This window comes from Neofelis nebulosa, chromosome 18 (genome assembly GCF_028018385.1).
Source record: "Neofelis nebulosa isolate mNeoNeb1 chromosome 18, mNeoNeb1.pri, whole genome shotgun sequence".
Lineage (NCBI taxonomy): Eukaryota > Metazoa > Chordata > Mammalia > Carnivora > Felidae > Neofelis > Neofelis nebulosa.
The window spans coordinates 1,539,960-1,561,727 of record NC_080799.1 but is presented as its reverse complement, the minus strand read 5'-3'; the positions used below and the strand labels follow the sequence as shown (position 1 = coordinate 1,561,727).

The 21,768-nt window shown below is 62.1% G+C and overlaps 1 protein-coding gene across 5 annotated transcripts in view; it reads left to right on the top strand.

Annotated features, from left to right (window-relative positions):
* Positions 1 to 21,768, top strand: part of MAD1L1 (mitotic arrest deficient 1 like 1) — a 318,460-nt gene that overhangs the window by 116,340 nt on the left and 180,352 nt on the right. For 4 of the 5 annotated variants that reach the window (XM_058712035.1, XM_058712036.1, XM_058712034.1 and 1 more), the window contains one exon: positions 6,891 to 7,035. The exons of the other annotated variant lie outside the window; for it this stretch is intronic. In XM_058712035.1, coding sequence (XP_058568018.1) covers positions 6,891 to 7,035 — 145 coding nt within the window. The remainder of the gene's footprint in view (positions 1 to 6,890; positions 7,036 to 21,768) is intronic. 5 annotated transcript variants of the gene reach the window in all.

Genomic DNA, 21,768 nt, shown 5'->3' with positions numbered 1-21,768 from the left:
AGTGGCCACCGGCGTCTGCAGGGGGCCAGACGGTCCGTGAACGGCTCCCTCTGCCCGTTTGGGCCACAGACACCACGTGGGTGAGCAGGTGTGGCTGTGTTGTGACCAAGCCTGATCTTCCAGAGGCAGGTGTGGGTGGTACTTGAGCACGGGGGCAGGAGCAGGGACGAGGCCCGGCCCCCCGGCCTGCTCGCCGTGGGACTCCTGCGTCTCCGGCACTGTGCGCGGGCCCTCGTCCTCGGGGACGCTGGGGCCGGGGTGACCTCACACATGTGGAAGCCTTCCCCAGGCCGGAGAGGCCAGAGCCAGGCGTCTCTGCGGCACTTGGGATGCAGCCCCGTGCTGCCCGACCGTGGGCTTGCTCTAATTATCTGTCCCCCGTCGTTCTCCTCGGGCCTGTGGCCTTGCCAGCTGGAGCTCCAGGGTGCGGGGCACCGGGGTGGGTGGTGAGCTCGTTCCGCCGTGTGCCTGGCACCCTGGCCCTGAGGGACGCGGAGCTCGCCTCGCTTGGCCTCCCTGCCCCCGTGAACTGGGGGCAGCCCTTCCTGTGCGTTTACACGTCGGCGGCTGGTGGGCTCCATCACCTCGCTCACTGTGGTTGGGATCGAACTGAAACCGCAAGGGCAATTTTCCTTCTCGCGTCTCCGGGTCAGTCGAGTGTTCCCGGCGTGGCCTCCACGTGGGACGCACGGAAGCTCGCTCGGTTGGGGACTCCGACTGGACGAGACGCCAGGAGCGGCAGGCTCGTGCGAGCGGCGCCCTGGGAAGGGCTGGAGGCCGGCCTGCAGCCCCTGGCCTGCTGGTCCGTGGCTCCTCTGAGTGGGTCCATTATGGCCTTTGCTTTCTTTGTTCTCTGGTTTTACTTTCTGCTGTTTGGTTTCTTTTTATTTCTCAGAGAAATGTGTATGACGCTTGCAGACACTTAGGATAGGAATTTGATGGCACACACAGCCGGCCGCGTGCGTGCCCGGCCCGGGCATTGAGGCGCGCCAGGCGGAGGCTCACCGCCGCCTCGCCGAGGCAGCCCCCTCGGTGAGTCTCAGCAGGACCGGCAGACTCTGTCGTCTGCTCCCTGCCTTCTCCCCTGCACGCGGCACGACCGCTGGGGCCTGTGGTTGCATTTCTGTCCCCAAGTCCTGCCCTTGCTGTGCCGGTCAGGGCTGGCCACGGCCGTGTGGTGGGCCGGCGCCCACGTGCAGACGGGGCTCCGGGTCTGAGTAGGAGCCCGGCTGGCTCGCCACGCCCCAGCTGTGCGACCCCTGCCCACTCACCAGGGGCGCAGGGGCCCGACTGTGGCAGCACCCTTCCGTCTCTGATTCTCGAGGTCCGGCAAAGACCAGGCGTGCGTGCTGGGCCCGTGGCATGCCGGGTGGCCTGTCCGCTCAGGAGACGGGTCCCGGAGTTCCCACTTCTGGGGAGACCCTGGCTGCCACCTCCTCTGCTCTTGCCTCTCGTCCCACGTGGGGTAACATGGTGTGCGTCTCAGCCAGGGGTCTGCGGAGGAGGTCTCCCAGGCACCTGCAAGGCCGCACCCTTGCTTCTCCGCCCCAGCTGGACGCGGGGGGGCAGGGGTGCCCGAGTGCCCCCGCCCCTGTGAAGGCAGGGACACGGCAGGGGAGCTCACACTTGCTTTGCACTTCGCACATGTGTCTCATTAGATTCCCTGTGGCCCGTGAGGCAGGGCAGAGATCAGTGGCTTCCTTCTTATCTGTGGGGAAACGGGAGGTCAGGCTTAGAGCTCCCGGCCAGTCAGACACCGAATGGGGTCACACCTGGCTTACTGCATCTCTCCAGCCGGGGGACTCTGGGGCCACGTCTCTGCGTCTCTCTCGGAAGCCCCTGTTAGCGTCCCGCCCCGGCGAGTGCGCTGGGGCCGGCAGTGGGCGGTGCTCTGTGCTGGCTTCCAGGCCCGTGGCCCACGGTTGCCTCTGGGAGAGTTTCTGCAGCCGGTACCCGTGCACCTCTGTGAGTTCATCGTCGCCCCCCCCCGAGCTGCCGCGCGGCCCCCTGCCAGGTCCCCACAGGCACGGCTGCACCAAGGGTGCGCAGGGCTTGGGGCGCTCTCCCGCGGGGCGGTTCTGCGGGGGCATTCGTGAACGTGCGCGGTGCTCCTTTCCACAGCCCGTCCCTGTCTTCTGCTGGATGAGCCAGCTTCTAGAATGTTTGGCCTCTCAGCATTCCCTACTGAGCCTCGGTGGACCCAAGACCTTGGCCGCCTCCCCCCGGTGTGTCTGCAGCCCCCGCCAGGCCCTGTGCACTCTGGGGCCAGGCCTGTGTGTGCCCGTCCATCCTGGCTCGGCATGGGTGCCCGAATGCCCCAGACAGAAAACGGGCTCACTTGCTGGATGGCGGTTTGGCCCGAGCTGCGGCCCCGTGGGGTGCACGGGGCCTTGTGCAGTGAGCCGCTCAGGGCCCGAATTTACCATCTGTAAACCGGAGAAGCTTAGAGAGCATATGTGTTAGTGGTTTGATGTGCACTCCTTGGAGCTCGAAGGAAGAGGATGCTTTAGAGATTTTGCAAAATCGTGAATAAATCGTGAATAAAATCTTGTTAACGTTTTCTTAGCTTTGCACAAAAGCGTACTTGCTAGAGACCAGCGTGCGCCTGCCGTCCTAGTTCACCCCCAACAGGCTAGCTTGCGCTGCACTGCGTGCTCTCGGGCACGTAATCGCGCGCCTGCTTGCGAACGCCGGTCCAAGTGCGCTGGTTAAAGGTTTGTTTTGAGCTCAGGTCTGGCGACGGCCGTCGGCGTGTTTGCGCCCTCCCGTGTTCCTGGGTCCACAGTGGGCGCGACGCTGCGTGGGGAATGGTCGTCCCTCCTGGATGGACAGCACCACCCTGTCCGGGTCCTTCCCAGAGGCGCGTGGCCGGGAGAGCACCGGCCGCGGAGGCGCGGCTGCAGGGGTCGTGTGGGGCTGGAGCCAGCATCCGAGGTCGTCTCCGAGAAGGTCATTAAAACGTCTCCTGCTGCTTCAGAGTGAGCCGGGTCCTCTGTTCCTTGAAAGTAGGCGTCCTCAGGTGAGGGTGACGGGAGGGGCCGCAACACAGAGACGGTTCTCAGAAGCTGAGACCTCGTCTCCCTCGGCAGACGCCCGCTCGGGAAGGCATTGATCGATAGGCATGCCGACTTCTCCTTCAAGCACTAAGCACTTCATTTTGAACCCCCAGAGGCTCGCGGAAATGCCAGTGACCCCAGAGTTCAACTTCAGCTTGGAAGGTAGTGGTTTAATGTTTTATGAGTATTCTCCTTTGCTTCCCAAGAAAGGCTGAGGTGGACCGGAGAGGACAGCCCGACGAGAAGGGTCAGCCGTCGGGCACTAGTGTCTCGCGTCGGGGCCGCGGGCTCGTTGCGCATGTGGGGTCCCTCTCTGCCTTTCTGCTTGTGGGGGCGGGGCGGGGCAGTCTGCTGGCCGCTGACTTGAACAACTCACTTGGGGAACTTTGGCCAGGATTTGTGGAAACGTCAGGAAAGCACGCTCCTCTGGGAGGCCGGCCCTTCTTGGTGCCTGAGGGCCTCGCTATCCCTCGCCCTCTGTCCTGCGAGGCCAGGATCCCCGCCCCGGGGCTGGCCCCTTGAGTGTGCGGCTCACCGTTGCTCTGTCTCTGTGGAGTTTATATGCAGAAGTGTGTCCGTCCTGACTCCTTGTCCCCAACCCGTCCTGTCCTCCCTTCTCCCCTCCCCTCCCCTCCCCTCCCCTCCCCTCCCCTCCCCTCCCCTCCCCTCCCCTCCCCTCCCCTCCCCTCTCCTTCTTTCCTGCTAAATGGACGCCTACATGGGGAGGGGGGTCTGCACTTCCCATCTCCCAGAGCTGTGCCCTCGGCCCCCGAACCCTGCCCTGCGTGCGAGGCAGTGGCACACCTGGGTGTTGGCTCCCTGACCGTCACGTGCCTGTTGCGGTGACTGAGTTGTGTGCGTGGACTCCCGCCCCTTTGCCCCACGCTCTCCTTTGCAGGGGTGGGGCGCTCCAGCAGTACCCCGCACACGTCTGACCTGGGAGGTTGGATAGCACCCGCCTTTTCCCTCGCTGCTTCCCGCGGCGGCTGCTCCGTGACATCAGGGCTCTCTCTTCTCATCTCAGCTCCAGCGTGACAGGCAGAGACAACGACCTTTCATGCCACATTCTCTCGGTTGACATGAGCCACGTGGTTTCTGTGCCCCATCGGCGCACGGCCCCGCGAGGTCGGGCTCATGCTGGTCCCTGCGTTTGAGAACGGCCGGGTGCCTCCGGGCTACCGATGGTCCTGGACAAGCCTCTGTGGAGCGCGCCCCCTGTGATGCCCTGAAGATGAGTGTGACTTGTAGTTCTGTCTCCGAAACGCTTGAGCGCGGACGAAGCCTGCAGGGCCAGCAGCCCTGAGTATGGAGGGAGTCCCTTGGCCAAGGGCAAGGGCTGGGGATACGCTCAGCTTCTCGCCCAGTGCTGACTCTGCAGGGCCATGTGTCCTCTGCCCTGTTCCTTCCGGAACATCCCGGTTCCCTGGAAGGCATTTCACCATTGGGACAGGCAGGTTCTCTTTGTTTTTTCCCTTTCTTTCTTTCTTTCTTTCTTTCTTTCCCTTTTTCTTTCTTTCTTTCTTTCTTTCTTTCTTTCTTTCTTTCTTTCTTTCTTTCTCTCTCTCTCTCTCTCTCTCTCTCTCTCTTTTTTCTTTCTTTCTTTCTTTCTTTCTTTCTTTCTTTCTTTCTTTCTTTCTTTCTTTCTTTCTTTCTTTCTTTCTGTGTGTATTTATTTATTTATTTTTGAGATAGCGCGAGCTGGGGAGGGACAGAGAGAGGCGGGGGGACAGAGGATCCGAAGCAGACTCCACACTGTCAGCACAGAGCCCGACTCAGGGCTCAAATCCATGAACCGTGAGATCATGACCTGAGCCAAAGCCGGACGCCTAACCGACTGAGCCCCCCAGGTGCCCCTGAGGCAGGTTCCCTTTCTGACTGCCAGCCTGGGCCCCGTTGCCTTCCCATTGCTCTCGGCCGATGCGCTGTGTCTGTGACATCCAGGACTGGGCAGTGGGCCCCACCAGGTACTGGGGGCTGAAGGCCTCTTGTGATTTAAGCACGCGGGGGATTTAAGCACGCGGAGCTGGCAGCCAGCAGACTAAGACGTGGGCGTCCTGTGCCCCGGCTTGCCTCCTGGCCGCCACCCGCTCTTGGTGGGGAACTTTCTGGTTTGACCCCCTCATGGATGTGTGGGCATCATGCTCCTAAATGGGGGGACCCGGGGCTTCTCAGACTCCCCCAAGGCCGTCCCCACCAAGCCTGTGCTCGGGGCGGCTTGTCCGTGGCTCCTTATCCCTGAGCTTGGCTGGACGGTGGCTTGGCCTTGCGTGTATGAGCGAGGGGACACTGCCGGTCAGAACGCTGATTCAAGGCACTCGTGAGCTCCCACCTGGGTCCCACGGATCTGGAGTTGATCTCAGTCCTCGATTATTAACTTGGCCTATGCACAGCGTCAAGTTGATTCAGAACTGAAAATAGCCTCTTAACGGGCCGGTTTCAAATGACTGTTTTTACCTGTCTTTTGTCTTATTTCACGTCTTTGCGGAGCACCAAGAGGAGTCAGGTGCAGCCGGTCACTGTTCCCTTGAACCCTTGAGCTACTGACGGGGGTTCCCGCGCTGGGCCGGCCCAGCCTCCTACCCGCTCCCTCTGTGACTCATGCGCACGCTCAGACTGAACTACGAGATGAGAGCAGAAACCGCACGCTCGTGCAGGAGGGAAGTGGGCTTGGCGCACGCCGCCTCCGAAGACAGCGTCCACCGCCGTCCCCGGGAAGTGAGGTTTCCTTCAGGTCGTGGGGTCAAAGCGGAAAGGACGCGGTGGGAGGCCAGGTGTGACGTGAGCCCCCGGGCGCCCTCCCCGGCGTGGCCCGGCCCACCATGCCGCCTGTGTGAGCGCCACGTGCGTCAGCTCTCAGCACATCCTGAAGACACCGTGTTTCTGCATTTCCTTCGGAAGAGGCGCCTCCCGGCCCTGCGGGGTCCGGGGACGCCTCCCCTCGCGGCCCCTCCCCTGGTCATCGTCCCCTCCGTCAGGCCGCGGGGACGGCCACCCCGCGTGCAGAATCGCGAGGCTGCGTGGTCTCGGGAGTCAGGGGTTGTCCACGAGCGCTGGGTGCCGGCTGCCGTTTGCTGTTTAGGAGCAGGTCAGGAGCAGAGGGCGGTCCCGGGCAGGACTGAGGGGCCGAGCGCGTTTTGGGGCAAAGGCCGGGCTCTGAAGGCGCTTCGGGGCTGGGCCGGGGAGTGGGGTGTTAGCCTGTGGGTGGTCAGGAGCCCGGAGCCCTGAGCCCTGATCTGGGCCCCCCTGCTGTCATCTGCCCCCTGAAGGGACGACTTGCATGGGGCTCCGGTGGGACCCACGGGCAAGGTCCGCGTGCCGGGGGTCTGGCCTGTGGGGGGGGGTGGGGAGGGGGAGCCGCTGCGGGGCACCCCGGCCGTTGTCAGAGCCCCGCTGGCGTCCGGCGGGGCAGCGCCGGGGGAGCGGGCCCCACCTCCGGGTGGCGGGGGCTCCCCCACACCCGCGGCACATCTGGCTGCTGCGATCCGGATGGAAGTGCTTGCCGGTAATTTAGCTCATTCAGAAGTGCCGTCTCCCCGGAGCGCTGCGCTGCTGACAATTTTTCCCATTGTGTGTGGGGTTGAGTCCCCCCCCCCCCCCCCCCCCCCCCCGCCTGCCGTGTTCTGGGATCACCCTGGGTGTCTCTTTGAAATCCAGAAACTCCTGAAAAGCTCTAAGTAGCTATTCACAAGTAAGGAAATGGCAGTGTGCCGGTTGCACGTGTGGCTCTATCTTGGGACCTACGTGACGGGCTCGTCCTGGTCCCGGGGGGCTGTGGCGGGGGCACCATCCTGCGGGCCAGGCCTCACTGCTCTGCCCTGTCTCCTTTCCCCGCAGCGCCCGTGGGCTGGAGAAGGTCCGGCAGCAGCTCCAGGAGGAGGTCCGCCAGGCCAGCGGCCAGCTGCTGGAGGAGAGGAAGAGGCGGGAGACCCAGGAGGCCCTGGCCCGGAGACTCCAGAAGCGGGTCCTGCTGTTGACGAAGGTACGGGGCCGGGCGGGGGCCCGCCGTCCCGGCCTCTGCTCCCCTGGCCGGCGGCTGCCGGCCTTTCCCCACCACGTCCAGGCTTCCCGAGATCGCCGCCAGCCCGAGGGCGGTTTTAACCGCGGTGAGGAGTGTCCGGCTCCTCGGTCCGTCGGGCTCGTGTGCGGCTGCCTGGGGTCCCCTCAGAAGATGTCTGCCTCCCTGCGGAGCTGGGACTTCCTCAGGCTGTGCCTCCGTCCCGCGATGCTCGCGGGCTTCTTGAATCACGACAAAGACTCCTCCAGACCCCGGAGGTCCCTCTGGGACTTGGAGGGCCCAGGTGTGGGTCCCCTTCTGGACGGCTGTCCGGTGACCTAGCGCTCCCAGTGAGGGGCGGGGCGGCCGGGGCCGCACGCTGACCCGGGGTCACCCCTTCCCCGGGCCACGGGCGAGCGCAGCCTTCCCCTCCTTCGGTGACCAGATCCCGGTGGGTCTGTGGCCCGTGGTTTGGAGTGAGAACTCTCACCGGGGCCGAGATGCACCGGGCCTCGTGTGTGGGGCGGGCTCTCTCTGACCGTCCTGTGCCTGCAGAGCTTCCCATGCTGGCTGGACGGAGTCTGCTGGAGCGCGGATCAGGGTTTTCTGTGGGACGGTGTCATTTAAATGCTGCTGTGAGTGCTGAAGTTTCAGAAGACGGGGAGGAGAGAACCTGCATCTGTCCCCACACGCCCTCCAGGCACGGACGGGGTGTCCGGCTTGCTGGCCAAAAACCCCTCCCACCTGAGCCCGACCCGGCCTTGTGTGGGCCGCGTGGGCCAGTGTCAGGCCACGATGGCCCAGATTGTTTCCAATGAAAACCGAGGCTCTTTGGCTCTGGGGCCACCTGGTTATGAAGGTTCTAGGGCACAAGTCGTATTTCAGCTGCTAAGCGCCCGCCAGTTTGTGGCTTCTCCAGCACGTTCCTTGCCGTGCCGTGGTGTCCCTCGAGAGCCTTGGCATCCCTCAGGGCCCTGGGTCCAGGGCTTCCCAGCTCAGGCTCAGCCGAGCTCTGCACACAGGCCCCGGGTGCCACCCCTGTCATCCTGGCTCTGCAGGCGGCCACCCCCGCAGCCTGGGCTGCCTCTGCCAGAGACGAGGACGCGGTCCCGTGGCCTCGGTGCTCGTGGACGGTTATGGGCACGGGTTTGGAGCCGCCTTCTCGTGCCCCCACCCCCTCCCTCCCTTCCCCAGCACGTACTGCGTGCCACCAGGTCACCTGCACAGGTTCTGGGTCACGGCCCTTCTAGTGCCTGTAGTCTAGCCGGACGGGCAGAGGGACACGCGCGCACATGCCAACCGTGATGGGATTTTCGTGGGAGCGGAAGCCGCCGCTGAGCCGCGGCCCGAGGGCTCGGTTTGAGAGGGGCACTCGCAGAATTTGGCTCCGTGGAAGACGGGGGGATGGGCAGGAGCGCGGGCCGAGGGAGCTGGGGCAGGAGGCACAGCCGCCGGGAGGGCACGTCCATGGCACAGCTGCCTCAGCACGTCAGGGCTGCGTGGGCTGTCTGCGCCCGACTTGCTGTGAGCGAGAGGCCAGGATGGGCTGCGGTCCTTGACGTGGGAAGCACGGGCTTTCCTGGGGTGACGGGCAGGGGACCTTAACCTGTGACCTTGGAGAAGACGCTCGGTCCCTCTGCGTCCCCATTTTCCCATCCCCGGGACGAGCAGCGGTGCCGTGCACCGAAGCGGCCCCGGGTGCCCGCCAGACTCACGAGAGTCACAGGGAGGAGATGGAGTGGAAGTTCCCGAGGCACGTCCACCTGGGCCCGCCGCACCCTCCAGCACGCCCCCGCCCGGCACCCACCCAGAGGAAGGGAATCCGGTGTGTGGCGCGGACGTCTGCACCCCCCTGACGCGGCATTGCTCATGGCCACGCGGCCCCGGTGCCCGTCAGTGCTGGGCAGGGGAAGGAGGCGCCGGGTAGGTGCCCGACAGGTTATCGTTGAGCCACGGGAGAGAAGGAAACCCCGCCCGTGTGTGACACCACGGGCGGGCCTGGAGGACACCGCCGAGCGACACGACACAGCGAATCTTCGGACACGGGGAGCAGGTTGGTGGCTGCCAGAGACAGGCTGGATGTGGACGAAATGGGGGTGGGGGGGCACGAGGGACGGACCTCCAGACGGGATACAAGTTCTAAAGGGAAAACATGAGCCACGGGTGCAGAGCATCCCCTCTTTGTGGGGGGCCCCGGGTCACCCCGTGCCGTGGGAAAGCAGCCCCCCATCCTGGACCAGGGGTGCCCTGCGTGTGAGGCCGCGTGAGAGTGCTGTCGCACGTGGGCAGTGGAGTGTGCGGCCCTCTTAGGAAAGGAAGCTTCGTGAGGGTTCGTGGAGGGCGTCCGGGGTGAGGCTGGTTGGGCAGGTCGGCGGTCACCCTGGTGGAGCTTTGCCGGTGGTGGGTGCGTGTGGCTCATCCCGTCCTCCTCCAGGGCCTCGTGAACGGCGGGCCGCCGGTGGCCTGAGCCGTGGGACATGGCCTGGAGCGCCTTGTCTGCCGCCTGCCCGTCCCGGATGTGCACCGCTCAGAACCACAGCTGGGGCACAGTGTCCCGCCTGGATGTGCGCACGGGCTGCATCTCTGTTCCCCGTCGGTCCGGAAGGCACCTTCTCCAACCCTTCCCTGGGGACACCCCCTTCTTACCCCAGGCTCCCGTGGCGCCTTGGCCACAGGGTGTTGTGGCTCGTCCAGCGGTCTTAGCGGGGAGCCTATGACTGCCGCTGTGTGTGCAGGGGGCATGTGGAGCTCCATCTTCGGGGCTGTCTGGCCAGTGTCGTGGCGAGCTCTCACGGCTTCCGTCCCGTTTCGTGTCCAGCTGGGTGGGTGACTGCTGTTCCCGTGGGGCTTGCTGATGGTGTCTTACTTGATTTCAAACCATTCGTGTTTTTATTTTTAATAAAACTTATTTTGGGGCGCCTGGGTGGCGCAGTCGGTTAAGCGTCCGACTTCAGCCAGGTCACGATCTCGCGGTCCGTGAGTTCGAGCCCCGCGTCAGGCTCTGGGCTGATGGCTCGGAGCCTGGAGCCTGTTTCCAATTCTGTGTCTCCCTCTCTCTCTGCCCCTCCCCCGTTCATGCTCTGTCTCTCTCTGTCCCAAAAATAAATAAAAAAACGTTGAAAAAAAAAAAAAATTAAAAAAAAAAAAAAACTTATTTTCTGGAATAGTCTGTGATTTAGACCAAAATGGTCTCGGAACGGTCGTCACTGCTCAGGGACCAGGCCTGACCGGGGCCGTTGACTGAAGTCTGTGGCGTCCTGTTTGCTTCATTGCCCCTCAGCCCTTTCTCTGCCTTGGACCCCCCCACGGTGAGTCGTCACCTCTCCTCGGGCCATGACAGTTCTCGGACTCCTTGCGTGGATGAGTCCACTGCCAGGAGTGCGGCGTGGGCTTCCCGTGGCAGGTGCTGGACAGGGGTGTGTCCGAGGCTTTCCTCCCAGGCCCCCGGGGGACGGGGCAGCCCTGCAGGGAAGGGCCCCGGCCGTAGCCTGACTTCCCCGTGTGGACGCTGGCCTTGCTTACCCTGCTGTGCCGGGTCAGCCGGGTCTCTCCCTCCACGGTGCACGGCCACACCTGGGGGCTGGGGGTCACGCCCCTCCTAGAGGGTGCAGTAGCTCCATTCTGGACTCTTCTGCGTGAGGTTCGACTCTGCTTTCTGTTTATCCATTAATTCGGACACTTACGCGTATCAGGCGGGCTCCCGGGGATGTGTTGTAGGTTTGGGTTTTACCGCCGCGCTGTTTGAATTTGTCCCGTTGGCCGCCGGGAGCTCTTTCAGTTGTCAGTGTGGGGGTGTACCCCCCCCCAACTTCCCTACTGTCGGGGGCCGCCAGGTGCCCTGGGCTCATTCAGGCGTGTCCCACCCACCCCGGTGCCAGCCAGGGTGGCAGGACCCCATCCCCTTCCCTGGAGAACGGCGTCAGGATCCGCGAGCCGCATGAGTGCGTCCCAGCTCTCAGGGCCGGGAAGCGTGTGTCCCAACTCACGTGTGTACACGCGTCTGTGAACGTTTCCCCGTGTTTCTTCCCCAAGCTCTCATGAGCCAGACGCGTGTTCCCATGGATGCGCCCGCCTCCAGCCCACAGCACGCGGGTCATCCCAGCCCCTCTCCTGCCGCCCTGACCCCCGACTCCCACCCCCCACCCCCCACGACCCCTCACCCAGCTTGTTAGCCCCGGGTGATGACTTTGTATCTTCAGCTTTTTGTTTTTGCTCGGTAATCGTTGATCACTGGGAGTTGCGAGGATAGCACGGGAGGGTCCCTTAACTCGTCACGGTTTCCCCGGTGATGACGTGACATGTAATTTTCGTGCCACGCTCTGATCCTGGTGCACGCGTGTGTAGATCCGCGTGGGCACCCCCGCCCTCAGGGTGCCAGACGGCCTCCCCTGCAGGCGCGGTCACACCCTCCCCTCCCGCACCCTGGCATGGCAGCTGCTCATCTGTTTTCAAGAACGTGGTCAGCGTGGAATCATACGGCGCGTGGCCCTTTGAGACTGGCTTTTCCCCTCGGCGTGTGGCCCTCGTCCACCTGGGTCGCGCTTGGGTCAGCAGGTGGTCCTTCTTTGTTGTCGAGCGGGACTCTGCACCGCTCAGGGCGTTTCGTAGTTTCCAGGTTTTGCTGTCACAGATACAGCTGCTCGAAGTGATGGCCCACAGGTTTCGTGCGGACCTGAGTGTTCATCTCTCGGGGCGGGTGCCCAGCAGGGCGCTCGTGGACCCTGCAGCGTGGCCCCCTGGGAGTCCCCGACCCCCGGGCCTTGTGTCTCCAGGGATGGGCTGCTCCTCGCTGGGCCGGAGGTGGTGGCTGGGGCTCCCACTCGGTCTGCAGGCGGGGGACCGTGGCGTCGCCAGGCGAGCCAAGTTCTTCCTTATGAGGAGCCCCTGTTCACCAGGTTTCCGTGGCTGCTGTGGTGGTGCCATAGCCGTGGCAGTGGGACTGGCACAAGTGTGTCATCTGGCAGTTGTGGGCAGGCCCGGCCGCACCCTGGGCCCCAGACCCCACCAGCCCGCGGCAGGTACCGGCCTCACCCTTGCCAGCCACCGGGGGAGTTTATGCCCGGCTTGCTGGGCTTGTTGTGGAACTTGGTTGCGTGGTTGTAGGACCACGGGTCCTGTTCTGTGCCAGCGTTCTTGCTCACGCTCTCCCTGCGGTCCCCCCAGCAACAGGCCGCTGATGTCCTGTCACGGTTCACGTCTCGGCGGCTTCCTTTCCCGGCTGCGCTGGCGAAGTTCCCTGCTTCTCCAAGCTCACGCGGCTTGGCCGGCATGGGCGGCATGGTCCCATAGTTTTAGGGTCCCGGACGTACGTCCATCTGCAGAAACCTTCTGGCCTGGCCTGCCACGCATGCGGTCAAGGGCGGGAGGTGCTGTAGACGCCAAGACTCGGAGGTTCAGGCGCCTACCAGGCCGGCAGACTGCCCGATGCGGGGAGTGGGCCTGCGTGGCAGGCCGGGGTGGGCTGGAGGGCTGTGCCACCCGGAAGGGGCACCCCAGCCGCTGGAGCCCGAGGGAAGCCGGCGTCACTCACACGAACGTCCTGTGGGTTTGCAAAGTACTCTTACTTCTGTGTGTTGGAGGGGGCGGTGGGGCAGCTCAGGGAAGCAGTCCCTTGCGGGGGGCTGGTGCGTCCTGCGTTCACAGTGAGTGAGTCCCCTGGGACGGTCTGCCCGCTGCCTGTCGACAGGAGAAAACGTGGAGCGCTTCGGAGACTCCCTGTTGCCGGGCACAGCGGCCATGCCCTGTACCCCTGTTTCCGTAGGCGTCCTGCTGAGCGAGCACCACACCCTCTCTGTTTGCTGAGATCACTGGGGTTCTCACTGACACGCGTGGGGAGTCCCTGTCCACACAGGTGCCTCATGACGGTGCCGGGAGGTGTGACCCCCTCCGTGCTCAGACCGCGCCCCGCCTTTGTGAGTAGGAAGCACCCAGCTTCCTTCTCGGGCATTTTCTGTTGTGCAAGGTCACCGCTCGGGTCCCGAGGCAGGAAATTTCCATTCTTCCTGTCTCAGCAGGTTGGAAGCCAGTGGCACTTCCTGGCCTAATTCAGTCTTCGCCCTGACCCGCTGCGCTCACTGGCCTTGCTGAGTTAGGGCGAGAGTGGGTATTGATTGCCTCGCGCTGACTGATGGCTTATACTGACTGTCACTCGAAGGCACGTTCCCGATGGGTCGATACCAATCTCCTGCACAGCCCCGGGCCCGGCTCACGGGGACCCGCCTCGCCAGCCAGCGGGGTGATGAGGCTGTTCATCAGGCCCGACTGTGCAGGGGCGCGGCCAGCCTGCCGCTCCCTGCTCGGTGCCGGGTGCACGTCCACCTTCACCTTCGAGTGACCTGGGCTCCGCAGCGTGTCAGACGCCAGCCCGGCGGCTCCTGTTCAGATGCTTCCTCGTCAGGGCACCTCCGGGGTGTTTTGGTTGCTGGCCTTTCCCTGTCCTTGCCCGTCCCCCGGGACAGAGCGGTGTGTGTGGTGCGCCTGCCACATGGCGGGGCCGCAGCGTGGGCTCTGGGCTCCCGTGTCCACCGAGGGCCCTGCTTGTGTGTTTGACATTTCGGTACGCAGTGCTTGGAGTGCGCGGTTTTATTTTGAGACCTTATTAAGCGGCTCTCGTCTAAGGGTTTAATTGTTACTGATAGCTAAGAGTGTAATCACCTTGGTAAAATACCACGACTATTTTAAGCGATTGAAAATTGCCTTCCAGAAGTGGGTGAACACAAACCATTTTCCTATTTGAGATGAGCTATTTCCAGTGGGCCCCTAATATTCCACAATATGGTTATAGAATCTTGTTATTTATAGAAGCTGAGCAGTTAAAGGTAGGTTTTTAGCGAGAAATTAAAAAACCAAATGAAAACAGAAGCTTAACTCTTTTCTACATCCTAACCGTTCCCTGACCCCAGATTCCAGAGTGCAGTGGTCTTCGAGAGGAGGGCGCAGGTCGCTGGGCCTTACTTACAGGGGGAGTCAGAGTCCGTGGTTGGTAGTGATGATGTCCCGCCTTTGAAAGGTCCCTGAGTGGGGTGGTGGTCCTCCTGGGTGGTGGTCTTGGTGGGGTAGACATCCTGGGGGCGGGGAGTGGTGGCCCCATCTGTGTCGGGCATGCAGGGTGTGGAGTGCTGGCTGGCTGAGGATGCCCACGCACAGTGTCAGCGGGACTGCAGGCCGTTCTGTGGACACCCGACCCCGTGCGTGGCCCAGAGGCTGGGTCTGCCCCAGACCTTTGAGACTCTGGCTTCAGTCGTGCTCTGGGGGTGGGGGGGTGGGGGGAGGACGCGTGGGAGCTGGCCTTCCCCATGCGGGGTTTAGGGGCTGATTGCCCTTTGCTCCTGAAGTTGTGCGAGTTCTCTGTTTATTCTGAACACGAACCGCTTGTCGGAGACGCGGCCGCAGCATCTCCCGGTCTGCGGCTTTGCTGCTTCTCTCTGAATTGTGTCTGTTGACGAGTAGCAGCTTTTAATGTTAGCGCAGTCCAGTGGACTGATTTCGTTACCGTTCTGCTGACGCTTTCAGAGCCTTGGTGAGCTTAATGACCGTGATCTTTGCTACCAGAGTCATGGGGATAGTTAACTGTGCTCTTCTAACTGCTTTATGGCCTCACCTTTTACGGGTGACCTAACTTGGCCTGCAAGTTAGGATCATTTTTGATCCTAAAAATGTCAGGATCATTTTTCCCCAGATGTTAACCGGACTTACGCTCGTGGTCATCTGGTGGCATATACAAACGCTGAGTCGTTACGTTGCCCGCCTGAAACTAATGCTACGTGTCGGTTATGCCTCACTTAACATTTTTTAAAAGATTATTTTCTCGGACTGCCCGGGTGGCTCAGTCGGTTAAGCATCCGACTTCGGCTCAGGTCACGATCTCTCAGTCCGTGAGTTCGAGCCCCGCGTCGGGCTCTGGGCTGACGGCTCGGAGCCTGGAGCCTGCTTCGGATTCTGTGTCTCCCCCTCTCTCTGACCCTCCCCTGCTCACGTTCTCTGTCTCTCTCTGTCTCAAAAATAAATAAGAACATTAAATTTTTTCTTAAAGATTATTTTTTCTCTGTTGAATATGCAGTTGGCCCAGGAGCATTTACTGAGAGATGTCCCTTACCCTGTGTGTTGTCATGAGGCCATAACCAGCCACCGGGCACTGGGCATGGGGAGTCCAGCGTCTGGGTTCTCTGTTCCGTCGGCCCTTTCTGTCTTTTCGCCAACACCACCCTGTGTCCGTTTATGATGTGTTAATACCTGGTAGCGGACCTTCGAAATTGTTGTTGTTCTTTAAGATTTTGGCTAATTTTGGTCCTTTGCTTGTCCTTCCGCATTTCGGAATCAGAGTGCTAATTTATGTGGAAAACTCTGCTGGCACACGATAAGGATTCAGGGAATTTGTAAATCAGTTTGGGAAGAAATGACACCTGAACTTTGTCTTCTGAATGCGAACGTCGTAGATGCATACCATTAGACATTTCCCTGCATATTTTCTATTTTGGGTGCAGCGTTGACGGTGTCTCTGAGAATCTCGTGTGTGCGTGTGTGTTACTGGTGTCTGCACACGCACTGACCATGTGCGCAGCAGTCCTGCCGACCTCGCTACGTGGGCAGAGAGGAGCCTCGAGTCGGTGCGTAACCCCGGCACGCCTCTTCCTCTCGGGTCCTTGTGCCTTTCCTTGTTTGTCCTTTCCCTGTCTTCTTGACGTGGCCGCCAGTCGGCTGTCACGCGGAAGTGACAGTGGTGATGTCCCTGACTCATGCAGATCTCCGGAAGCTTCAGTAATTCACCGCCGAGGATGACACGTGCTGTTTGTTTCTCGTAGATACTCTTCATTGCGTTAATGGAATCCCCTGCTATGTGTTGTTTCGTTTCTTTTCTTCAAGACTTTTTTTTTTTTTTAAACAATCTCTACACTCAACGTTGGGCTCGAACTCACAGCCCTGAGATCAAGAGTTGCACGCTCCGCTGACAGAAGCCAGCCAGGCACCCCCTTTGCCGTTCTTTTCTAAGAGTTTTTATCAAAAATGCCTACTACATCACTTTCGACGTGGGTTATTTTTATCGCGTTCCGTTCCAGCATCTTCTCACGTTCTCTCTGGATGTGCACAAGCTGACCTTCAGGCAAGGTTTCCTGCGCTCGGAGCACAGCGCAGGCAGATGGGAAGCCGGAAAGGGATCGGAAGATCCCAGACTCGCTCACCTCTCCTCGGCCCTCTCGTCCCACAGATTGCGGTGGAGCGAGTCCCGCGCACCAGGCTCTGCGCCGGGCGCTTGTGGGCCGGGGCCGCTGCACAGCCTCTTGCTCGCAACCCGAGGGCGCCTCCCTCTAGGGCACAGAGCAGACCAGTGGGAGCCTGGAACGCTGCGGGGGGTTTGCTGAGCGCTGCAGGCAGCTAGGGAAGGAGCGCCCGGGTGAACCTCCCGTGCCAGAGCTTGGTCGGTGGCTTTGAGTTTTGTTTAACAACTGCGGATCCGCAGGAAGTCGTGAAGGTGGTGGACAGGCCCCACATATCTTTCCCCCAGCTTCTGCCGTGAAACCCTATCCCGTGATTACAGCACGTATTAAAACCAGGCGCTTGGTGTTTGTGGTGTGTGTGTGCGCGTGCGCGCGAACGCGTGTGTGTAGGGGGCTCTGTGTCATGTGAGCCCATGTGCGGTTTCGCCGCAGTGCCCCCGCCGCAAGGGCCTTCAGAACCACACCCACCCATCACCCCCTACTCTGCTTTCTGTCTCTGCTGTTTTTGGCATTTCAACGATATTAAGTAAATGGAATCATATAACGTGTGACGTATTCGGATTGTTTTTCAATTAACAGACTCTATTTTTTCGAGCCATTTATGTTTACAAGAGCAAGAACCAGAGAGTACAGACCTCCCCTGATCCTCTTCCTCTGTCTCAGTGATGGCTGTCCTGCTACTAACACCTTGCATCAGTCGGGTCCGTGTGTCACAACCGATGAACCGTGACGGCGACGTTATGATTAATTGGGTCCACGGCCTACGTTAGTGCCGGCTCTCAGCCTCGTGTGTCCTGTCGTTTGACAGATGCGTGCTGTCGTGCGTGCAGCATGGCGGTGTCACCTCACAGAACGCTGTCACCGCCCTCACATCCCTGTGCCCCGCGTGCTCACCCTCCTTCCCCCCCCCCCCCCCCCCCCCAGCCCGGGCGGCCGCCGATGTGCCCCCGTGTCTGTAGCTGTGCGTTTTCCAGAACATCACACGGTCGGAGTCGTGCGGCGTGGAGCCTTTCCAGACGGGCTGCTCTGGCAGTATGTTTTCAGGGTTCCGCCGTTTCTGCTCACGGCCGGATGGCTCGTTTCTTCCTAGCGCAGGCTCCCGCTCCGTCGTCTGGGCGCGACGTAGCCTACCTGTGCGCTCACTTGGCGGGGACGAGCTGGTGCGTCCAGGCCTTGGCGGTTTTGAAGGACGCTGCAGTAAACGCTTGTGTGGGAGTTTTGTGTGGATGCGCAGCGTCAACTTGCGTGTCTGGATCGCGCGGTAAGCGTTTCGCTTTGAACGCTTTTGCCACCAGCCGTGCTGGAGGAAGCCGTGCCTTCTTGTGAAGCTTTTCACACACGGTGGTTTTTTTTTTCCCTCTTTTGTAGAAGATCTACGAGGTGGGGGTGTTGCCGTGTTCCCGACGGGGTCACGGGCCGCTGGAGGCTGGAGCCACGCGCGTCGGGCCTGGCTCCTCCCCGGACTCTGCTGATGACCTCTGCCCTCAGGCCTCCCTCATCGGTCAGGTCACCTCAGGCTTCTGTTTTCATTTCACCTCTGAGCGTAATTGGGTAATAAACCTTCCGGGAGCCTGAAAGTGGCACTCAGGGCACCTGTCTGCCTTTCCCGGGTGACCGTGCGTGTGACCTGAGGTGGCACCGTCTGGAACTAGGGCCATGAGAGGAGGAGGAGGAGCCCTGAGCGGGGAGGACTGCTTTTGGGGGAGGCGCCCCGGGTGAGGATGAGCCCTGGGCTGGGAGGAGTGCAGTGTGGGGAAGAGCCCTGGGGGGAGGGGAGCCCCGGGCAGGGAGCAGATGCTGATGGGGGCACCTCCCCACGTCCCTGGGTGTAACGGCGGGGTCCCTTTGCCGCAGCAGCTGCCCTGTCCGTGGCCACAGGCTCCTCCCTCTGGGGGGCCTGGGCTCGGGTGGGTGGCTGGCAGCTCGACATCATGGCCTTCAGTCTCCGTGAAAGCGGATCGCGTCCATTTCTCTTGGGAAAGACCTTAAACCTTGGCTGCTTTCGCGCCCTGTCCTCATTTTCTTCCTGCGTCCTCCTTCCGAGCCCTCGAGTCTCCTGATCTTATTAAGGGATTTCTCTTGTATGTCTTCCTTTTAATGCTGCACGTTCCGGGTCTCAGCGTGGAAGGAAATACTTAACACGCCCAGTGCCTGTCCTGTCTTCTGAGAAACAGTCCTTCTAAGCGCCCAGGGCGCCTTCTCGTGCTCCCCTCGCCCCGTGCGGGGCGCTGGCACCGGTGGTGCGGGTCGTGAGGGTGCAGTGCCCCCGAGGCCCAGTTTGGGCTCTGGTTGCCCATCCTGCCGTGTGCCTGCCCCCGCCCAGAGCCGGCCCCCCGCACGCTCCGTCCCGCACGGTGGTGAGCGCTCCACGCGGAGGTGCCGAGGGGCCTTCCTCTTGACAGTGGGTTTGACACCATCAGGTGGCCGTGGAGGTGGGCGGGGACGCGCCTGCTTGGGGTAGGCGGTCCGTGCCTCTGGGTGCGGTCTGTTCTCACGGTTCTGGCATTTCTGAGGAGGAAGGGCCTCTACGCCATAGCACCGTCCGCACCGCCCTACCCCGGGACCTGCACCGTCAGGGTGGCTCATACACACACGTGCCCTCGATGGTGTCCTGGGGCCCGCTGACCGGGCACGTGGTGTGGGAGGCCTTGCCAAGGTGTGCCAGGCTGAACCGGACCGGTGCCCTCGGTCCCTCTGACTGCAGATGAGGAGGCTTGACCAGACCCACCCTTTCCGGGGCACCCTGGCCTTCTGTGCCGTCCCCCTCGTCTCTGTCCCGGTGCGCAGCCTGCCCCTCCAGGCGGGACTCGCGTAGCTGTGGAGGGCACGCCACGTGGCCCGGCAGCGTGCGGAGTGTACGCCTCATCACCCCCGCCTCCTCCGCGGTAGAGGTGAGCGCCCCCCAGACCAGAGAGGTGAAGCAATCCTGGTGGCTCTGCACTGCCTCCTCGGGGGCGCACGTACAGATCAGGTGGGATCTCGTCAAAAGGCAGGGTTTGAGTAAGCGGTTCCGTGCCGGGCCTCAGATCCTGTCCGTCACCGGCCCCCAGGTGGTACGCGAGCTGCGGATCAGCGGGTGGTGCCGGACGTCAGAGTCCCGTCCACTTCAGACACAGCGCAGTGGGGACCTGTGATCGACCAGGGCCGGGAGTGTGCCGCAGCCGAGTCATCGGGCCCGTGTGGAAATGTGCTTTTATCCGCACGGTGCCAGGCTCAGATGCGGACAGCGGTCTGGAGCGTAGCCGGCTAGGTGTCTGCAGATATCTGCAGGCCCCCCCGCTGTCCACACCCAGTCCTGGTCTTTGTCACCCCCTGCTCGCCTCCAGCAACCACGGTCCTGTCCCCCTCTACCCCCTCCACCCCCAGAGGAGCTCGCTCACTGTTGATCCGTTTACTGGTCTTGTAGAAACGCTGACCGAGTGCCCTCCCGGTGCCCGTCCGGCTGTCCCCACACCTGCACCCTGCTGTCCTGCCCAGGCTGGTAGCTCCCGAGGGGTGGGGTCTGCAAAGCGGAGCTGCTGGATCTTCCATGAATTGGGGTCTGGGAGCCCCCCGCCCCTCCCCCACCGCTGCATGGGCAGGGCCCGGGCATGATTGAAATTCGGGCTCAGATTCAGACCTTGCTTCTGTCTTACTTGAAATGCCTCCCTTCTCTTTTGTCTGATCCTCGAAGAAAGTCTGCAGGAGGGTAGCGGATGTCACCCGGCCCGTGGTTTCTGATTTAACATTTGTTCCGCTTAGTGCGACAGCGCCCCTCGTCCTCCCACAGGTGAGCAGGAGCCTCTCGGCTTTAAAGTTTAATTTTCAGGTGTTAATATATTGTCCTTTCAGTTTACCTCTCTAGGCTGACATTTTTGTTATCTCCATTTTGTTAATCCAAGAAGGTCGGCCTGTTTTGTTATGGGAGCGTGCCGTTTGCGCAATTCGTTAGAAAGCCAGACTTGTCACAGGTATTCTTGCTTTATCCACTGAGGGGGCAGTGGACCCAGGTTGCGGCAGAAAAGACCTAGAGAGAAAAGCAATTTTAGGGAATATAATAAAATCGAAGCAAAGTGCCTTTTATCCCTCTGCAGTTTGAAGACCCTGATGAAGATGGGGTTTGCGGGGGCGCGGGGGGGGGGGGGCGTGTGGGGGGCCGCGTGGGGCTTCCTCCCGGCAGTGCCTGGGGCTGGGGAGGACGGGACCCCGAGGGGCTGCGAGGGGCGGGCAGGCGTGCCTTCTTGCTTCTCACTCGTCGGGGCAGGGCTGGCCCCGCGCCCGTGGCCTCTCGGCCCTGCTCGTTGGGCCGTGTTCGCGCCGTTTGGAGGCTGTGTTCTGCTGCACCCAGATACCCTCGTCTCCTTTCCTCCCCACCCTCCGTGCGCTCTAGGAGAGACCACAGCCCTGGCCCCCGCCCCGCCCGTGCTGGGGCTGCAGCAGCCTCAGGGGTGCGCTGGCAGTGTAGACCTAACGGTGCCTTCGCCGAGGGCCACGAGTTTGGGGAGACGGGGCGGCGCCCTGCCTCCAGGCACGCGTGGCTCTTCCACAGTGGCCTGCGTGGTGTATGTGTGATCAGAGGCCCTGGGCTTTCCTGTTTCCCCGGGCTGACTGCCCGCGTCCCCATTCCGCGAATGGCAGACGAGATCCCAATAGCTTAAAAAAGTTAAAACTGGTACCGCCTGGCTTTGGTCGCAGGAGGCGACTAACTCACGCCCTTTGCACAAGACCACTGGCCCCGGATCTGCGGCTCCCTGGCGTACGTGTGCCGTCGGAGCTAGGAAACCATGGCCTCATCCAGCGGGCGCCGCCTGGGCCCAGCACCTTCTCCTCGTGCTCCGCCTGGAACGTGCTATGTTGGGCGCGGTGGACCAGACATCCCCCCGCCCATGCCCCTGCCTCCTGGGCCCCCCGCCATCCCTCCGCAGGCCTCTGCGCCTTTGCTGGTGCTTCCTCCCTGCTTCTTTGGCTCTCGGCCTCCCCAGCTGCTGCCTGTCCTGTCATCTTTGTTTCTCTCTCCTGAGAAGGAAGGGCCTTTTCTGTTTTGTTCAACAGCAGTTAGCTTGTAGGAAGCTTTTCGTGAACAGTAGGCACCCGGCAAACGTCTGCTGCCTGGAGCCCCTGGTAGGTGACGGGCAGCGTCCCACCTCTGTTTCTGGTCTCTGGCCCCGCTCACTGCCTTTGCCTCTGAGCGGCCCCCTCCTGCCTGCCTTCGGCACTTGTGCTGTGCCCTGTGTGTGTGAGGGCTCGCTGCCCCTGCCAGAGGGCTCCCGAGAGCATCCCTGTTGCCACCCCTCCCGCCTGCCCCCTGGGGGGTGTTCAGGGCCCACGGAAGTGCTCGTGGGGAGGTGGTAGACACAGGCACGTCTGGGTTGGTTGCAAGGACTTAAAACCAGCAACTTGGAAAATGGCCACAATGACAGTTAAAGGAACAGCAGCGCCCAGTGCAGAGGGCAGGAAGATGAGCTGCTCTGGGGGCGCCGGTGCCCAGGGCAGGGGGGTGGGGAATGGGGCTCTGCCCAGGACT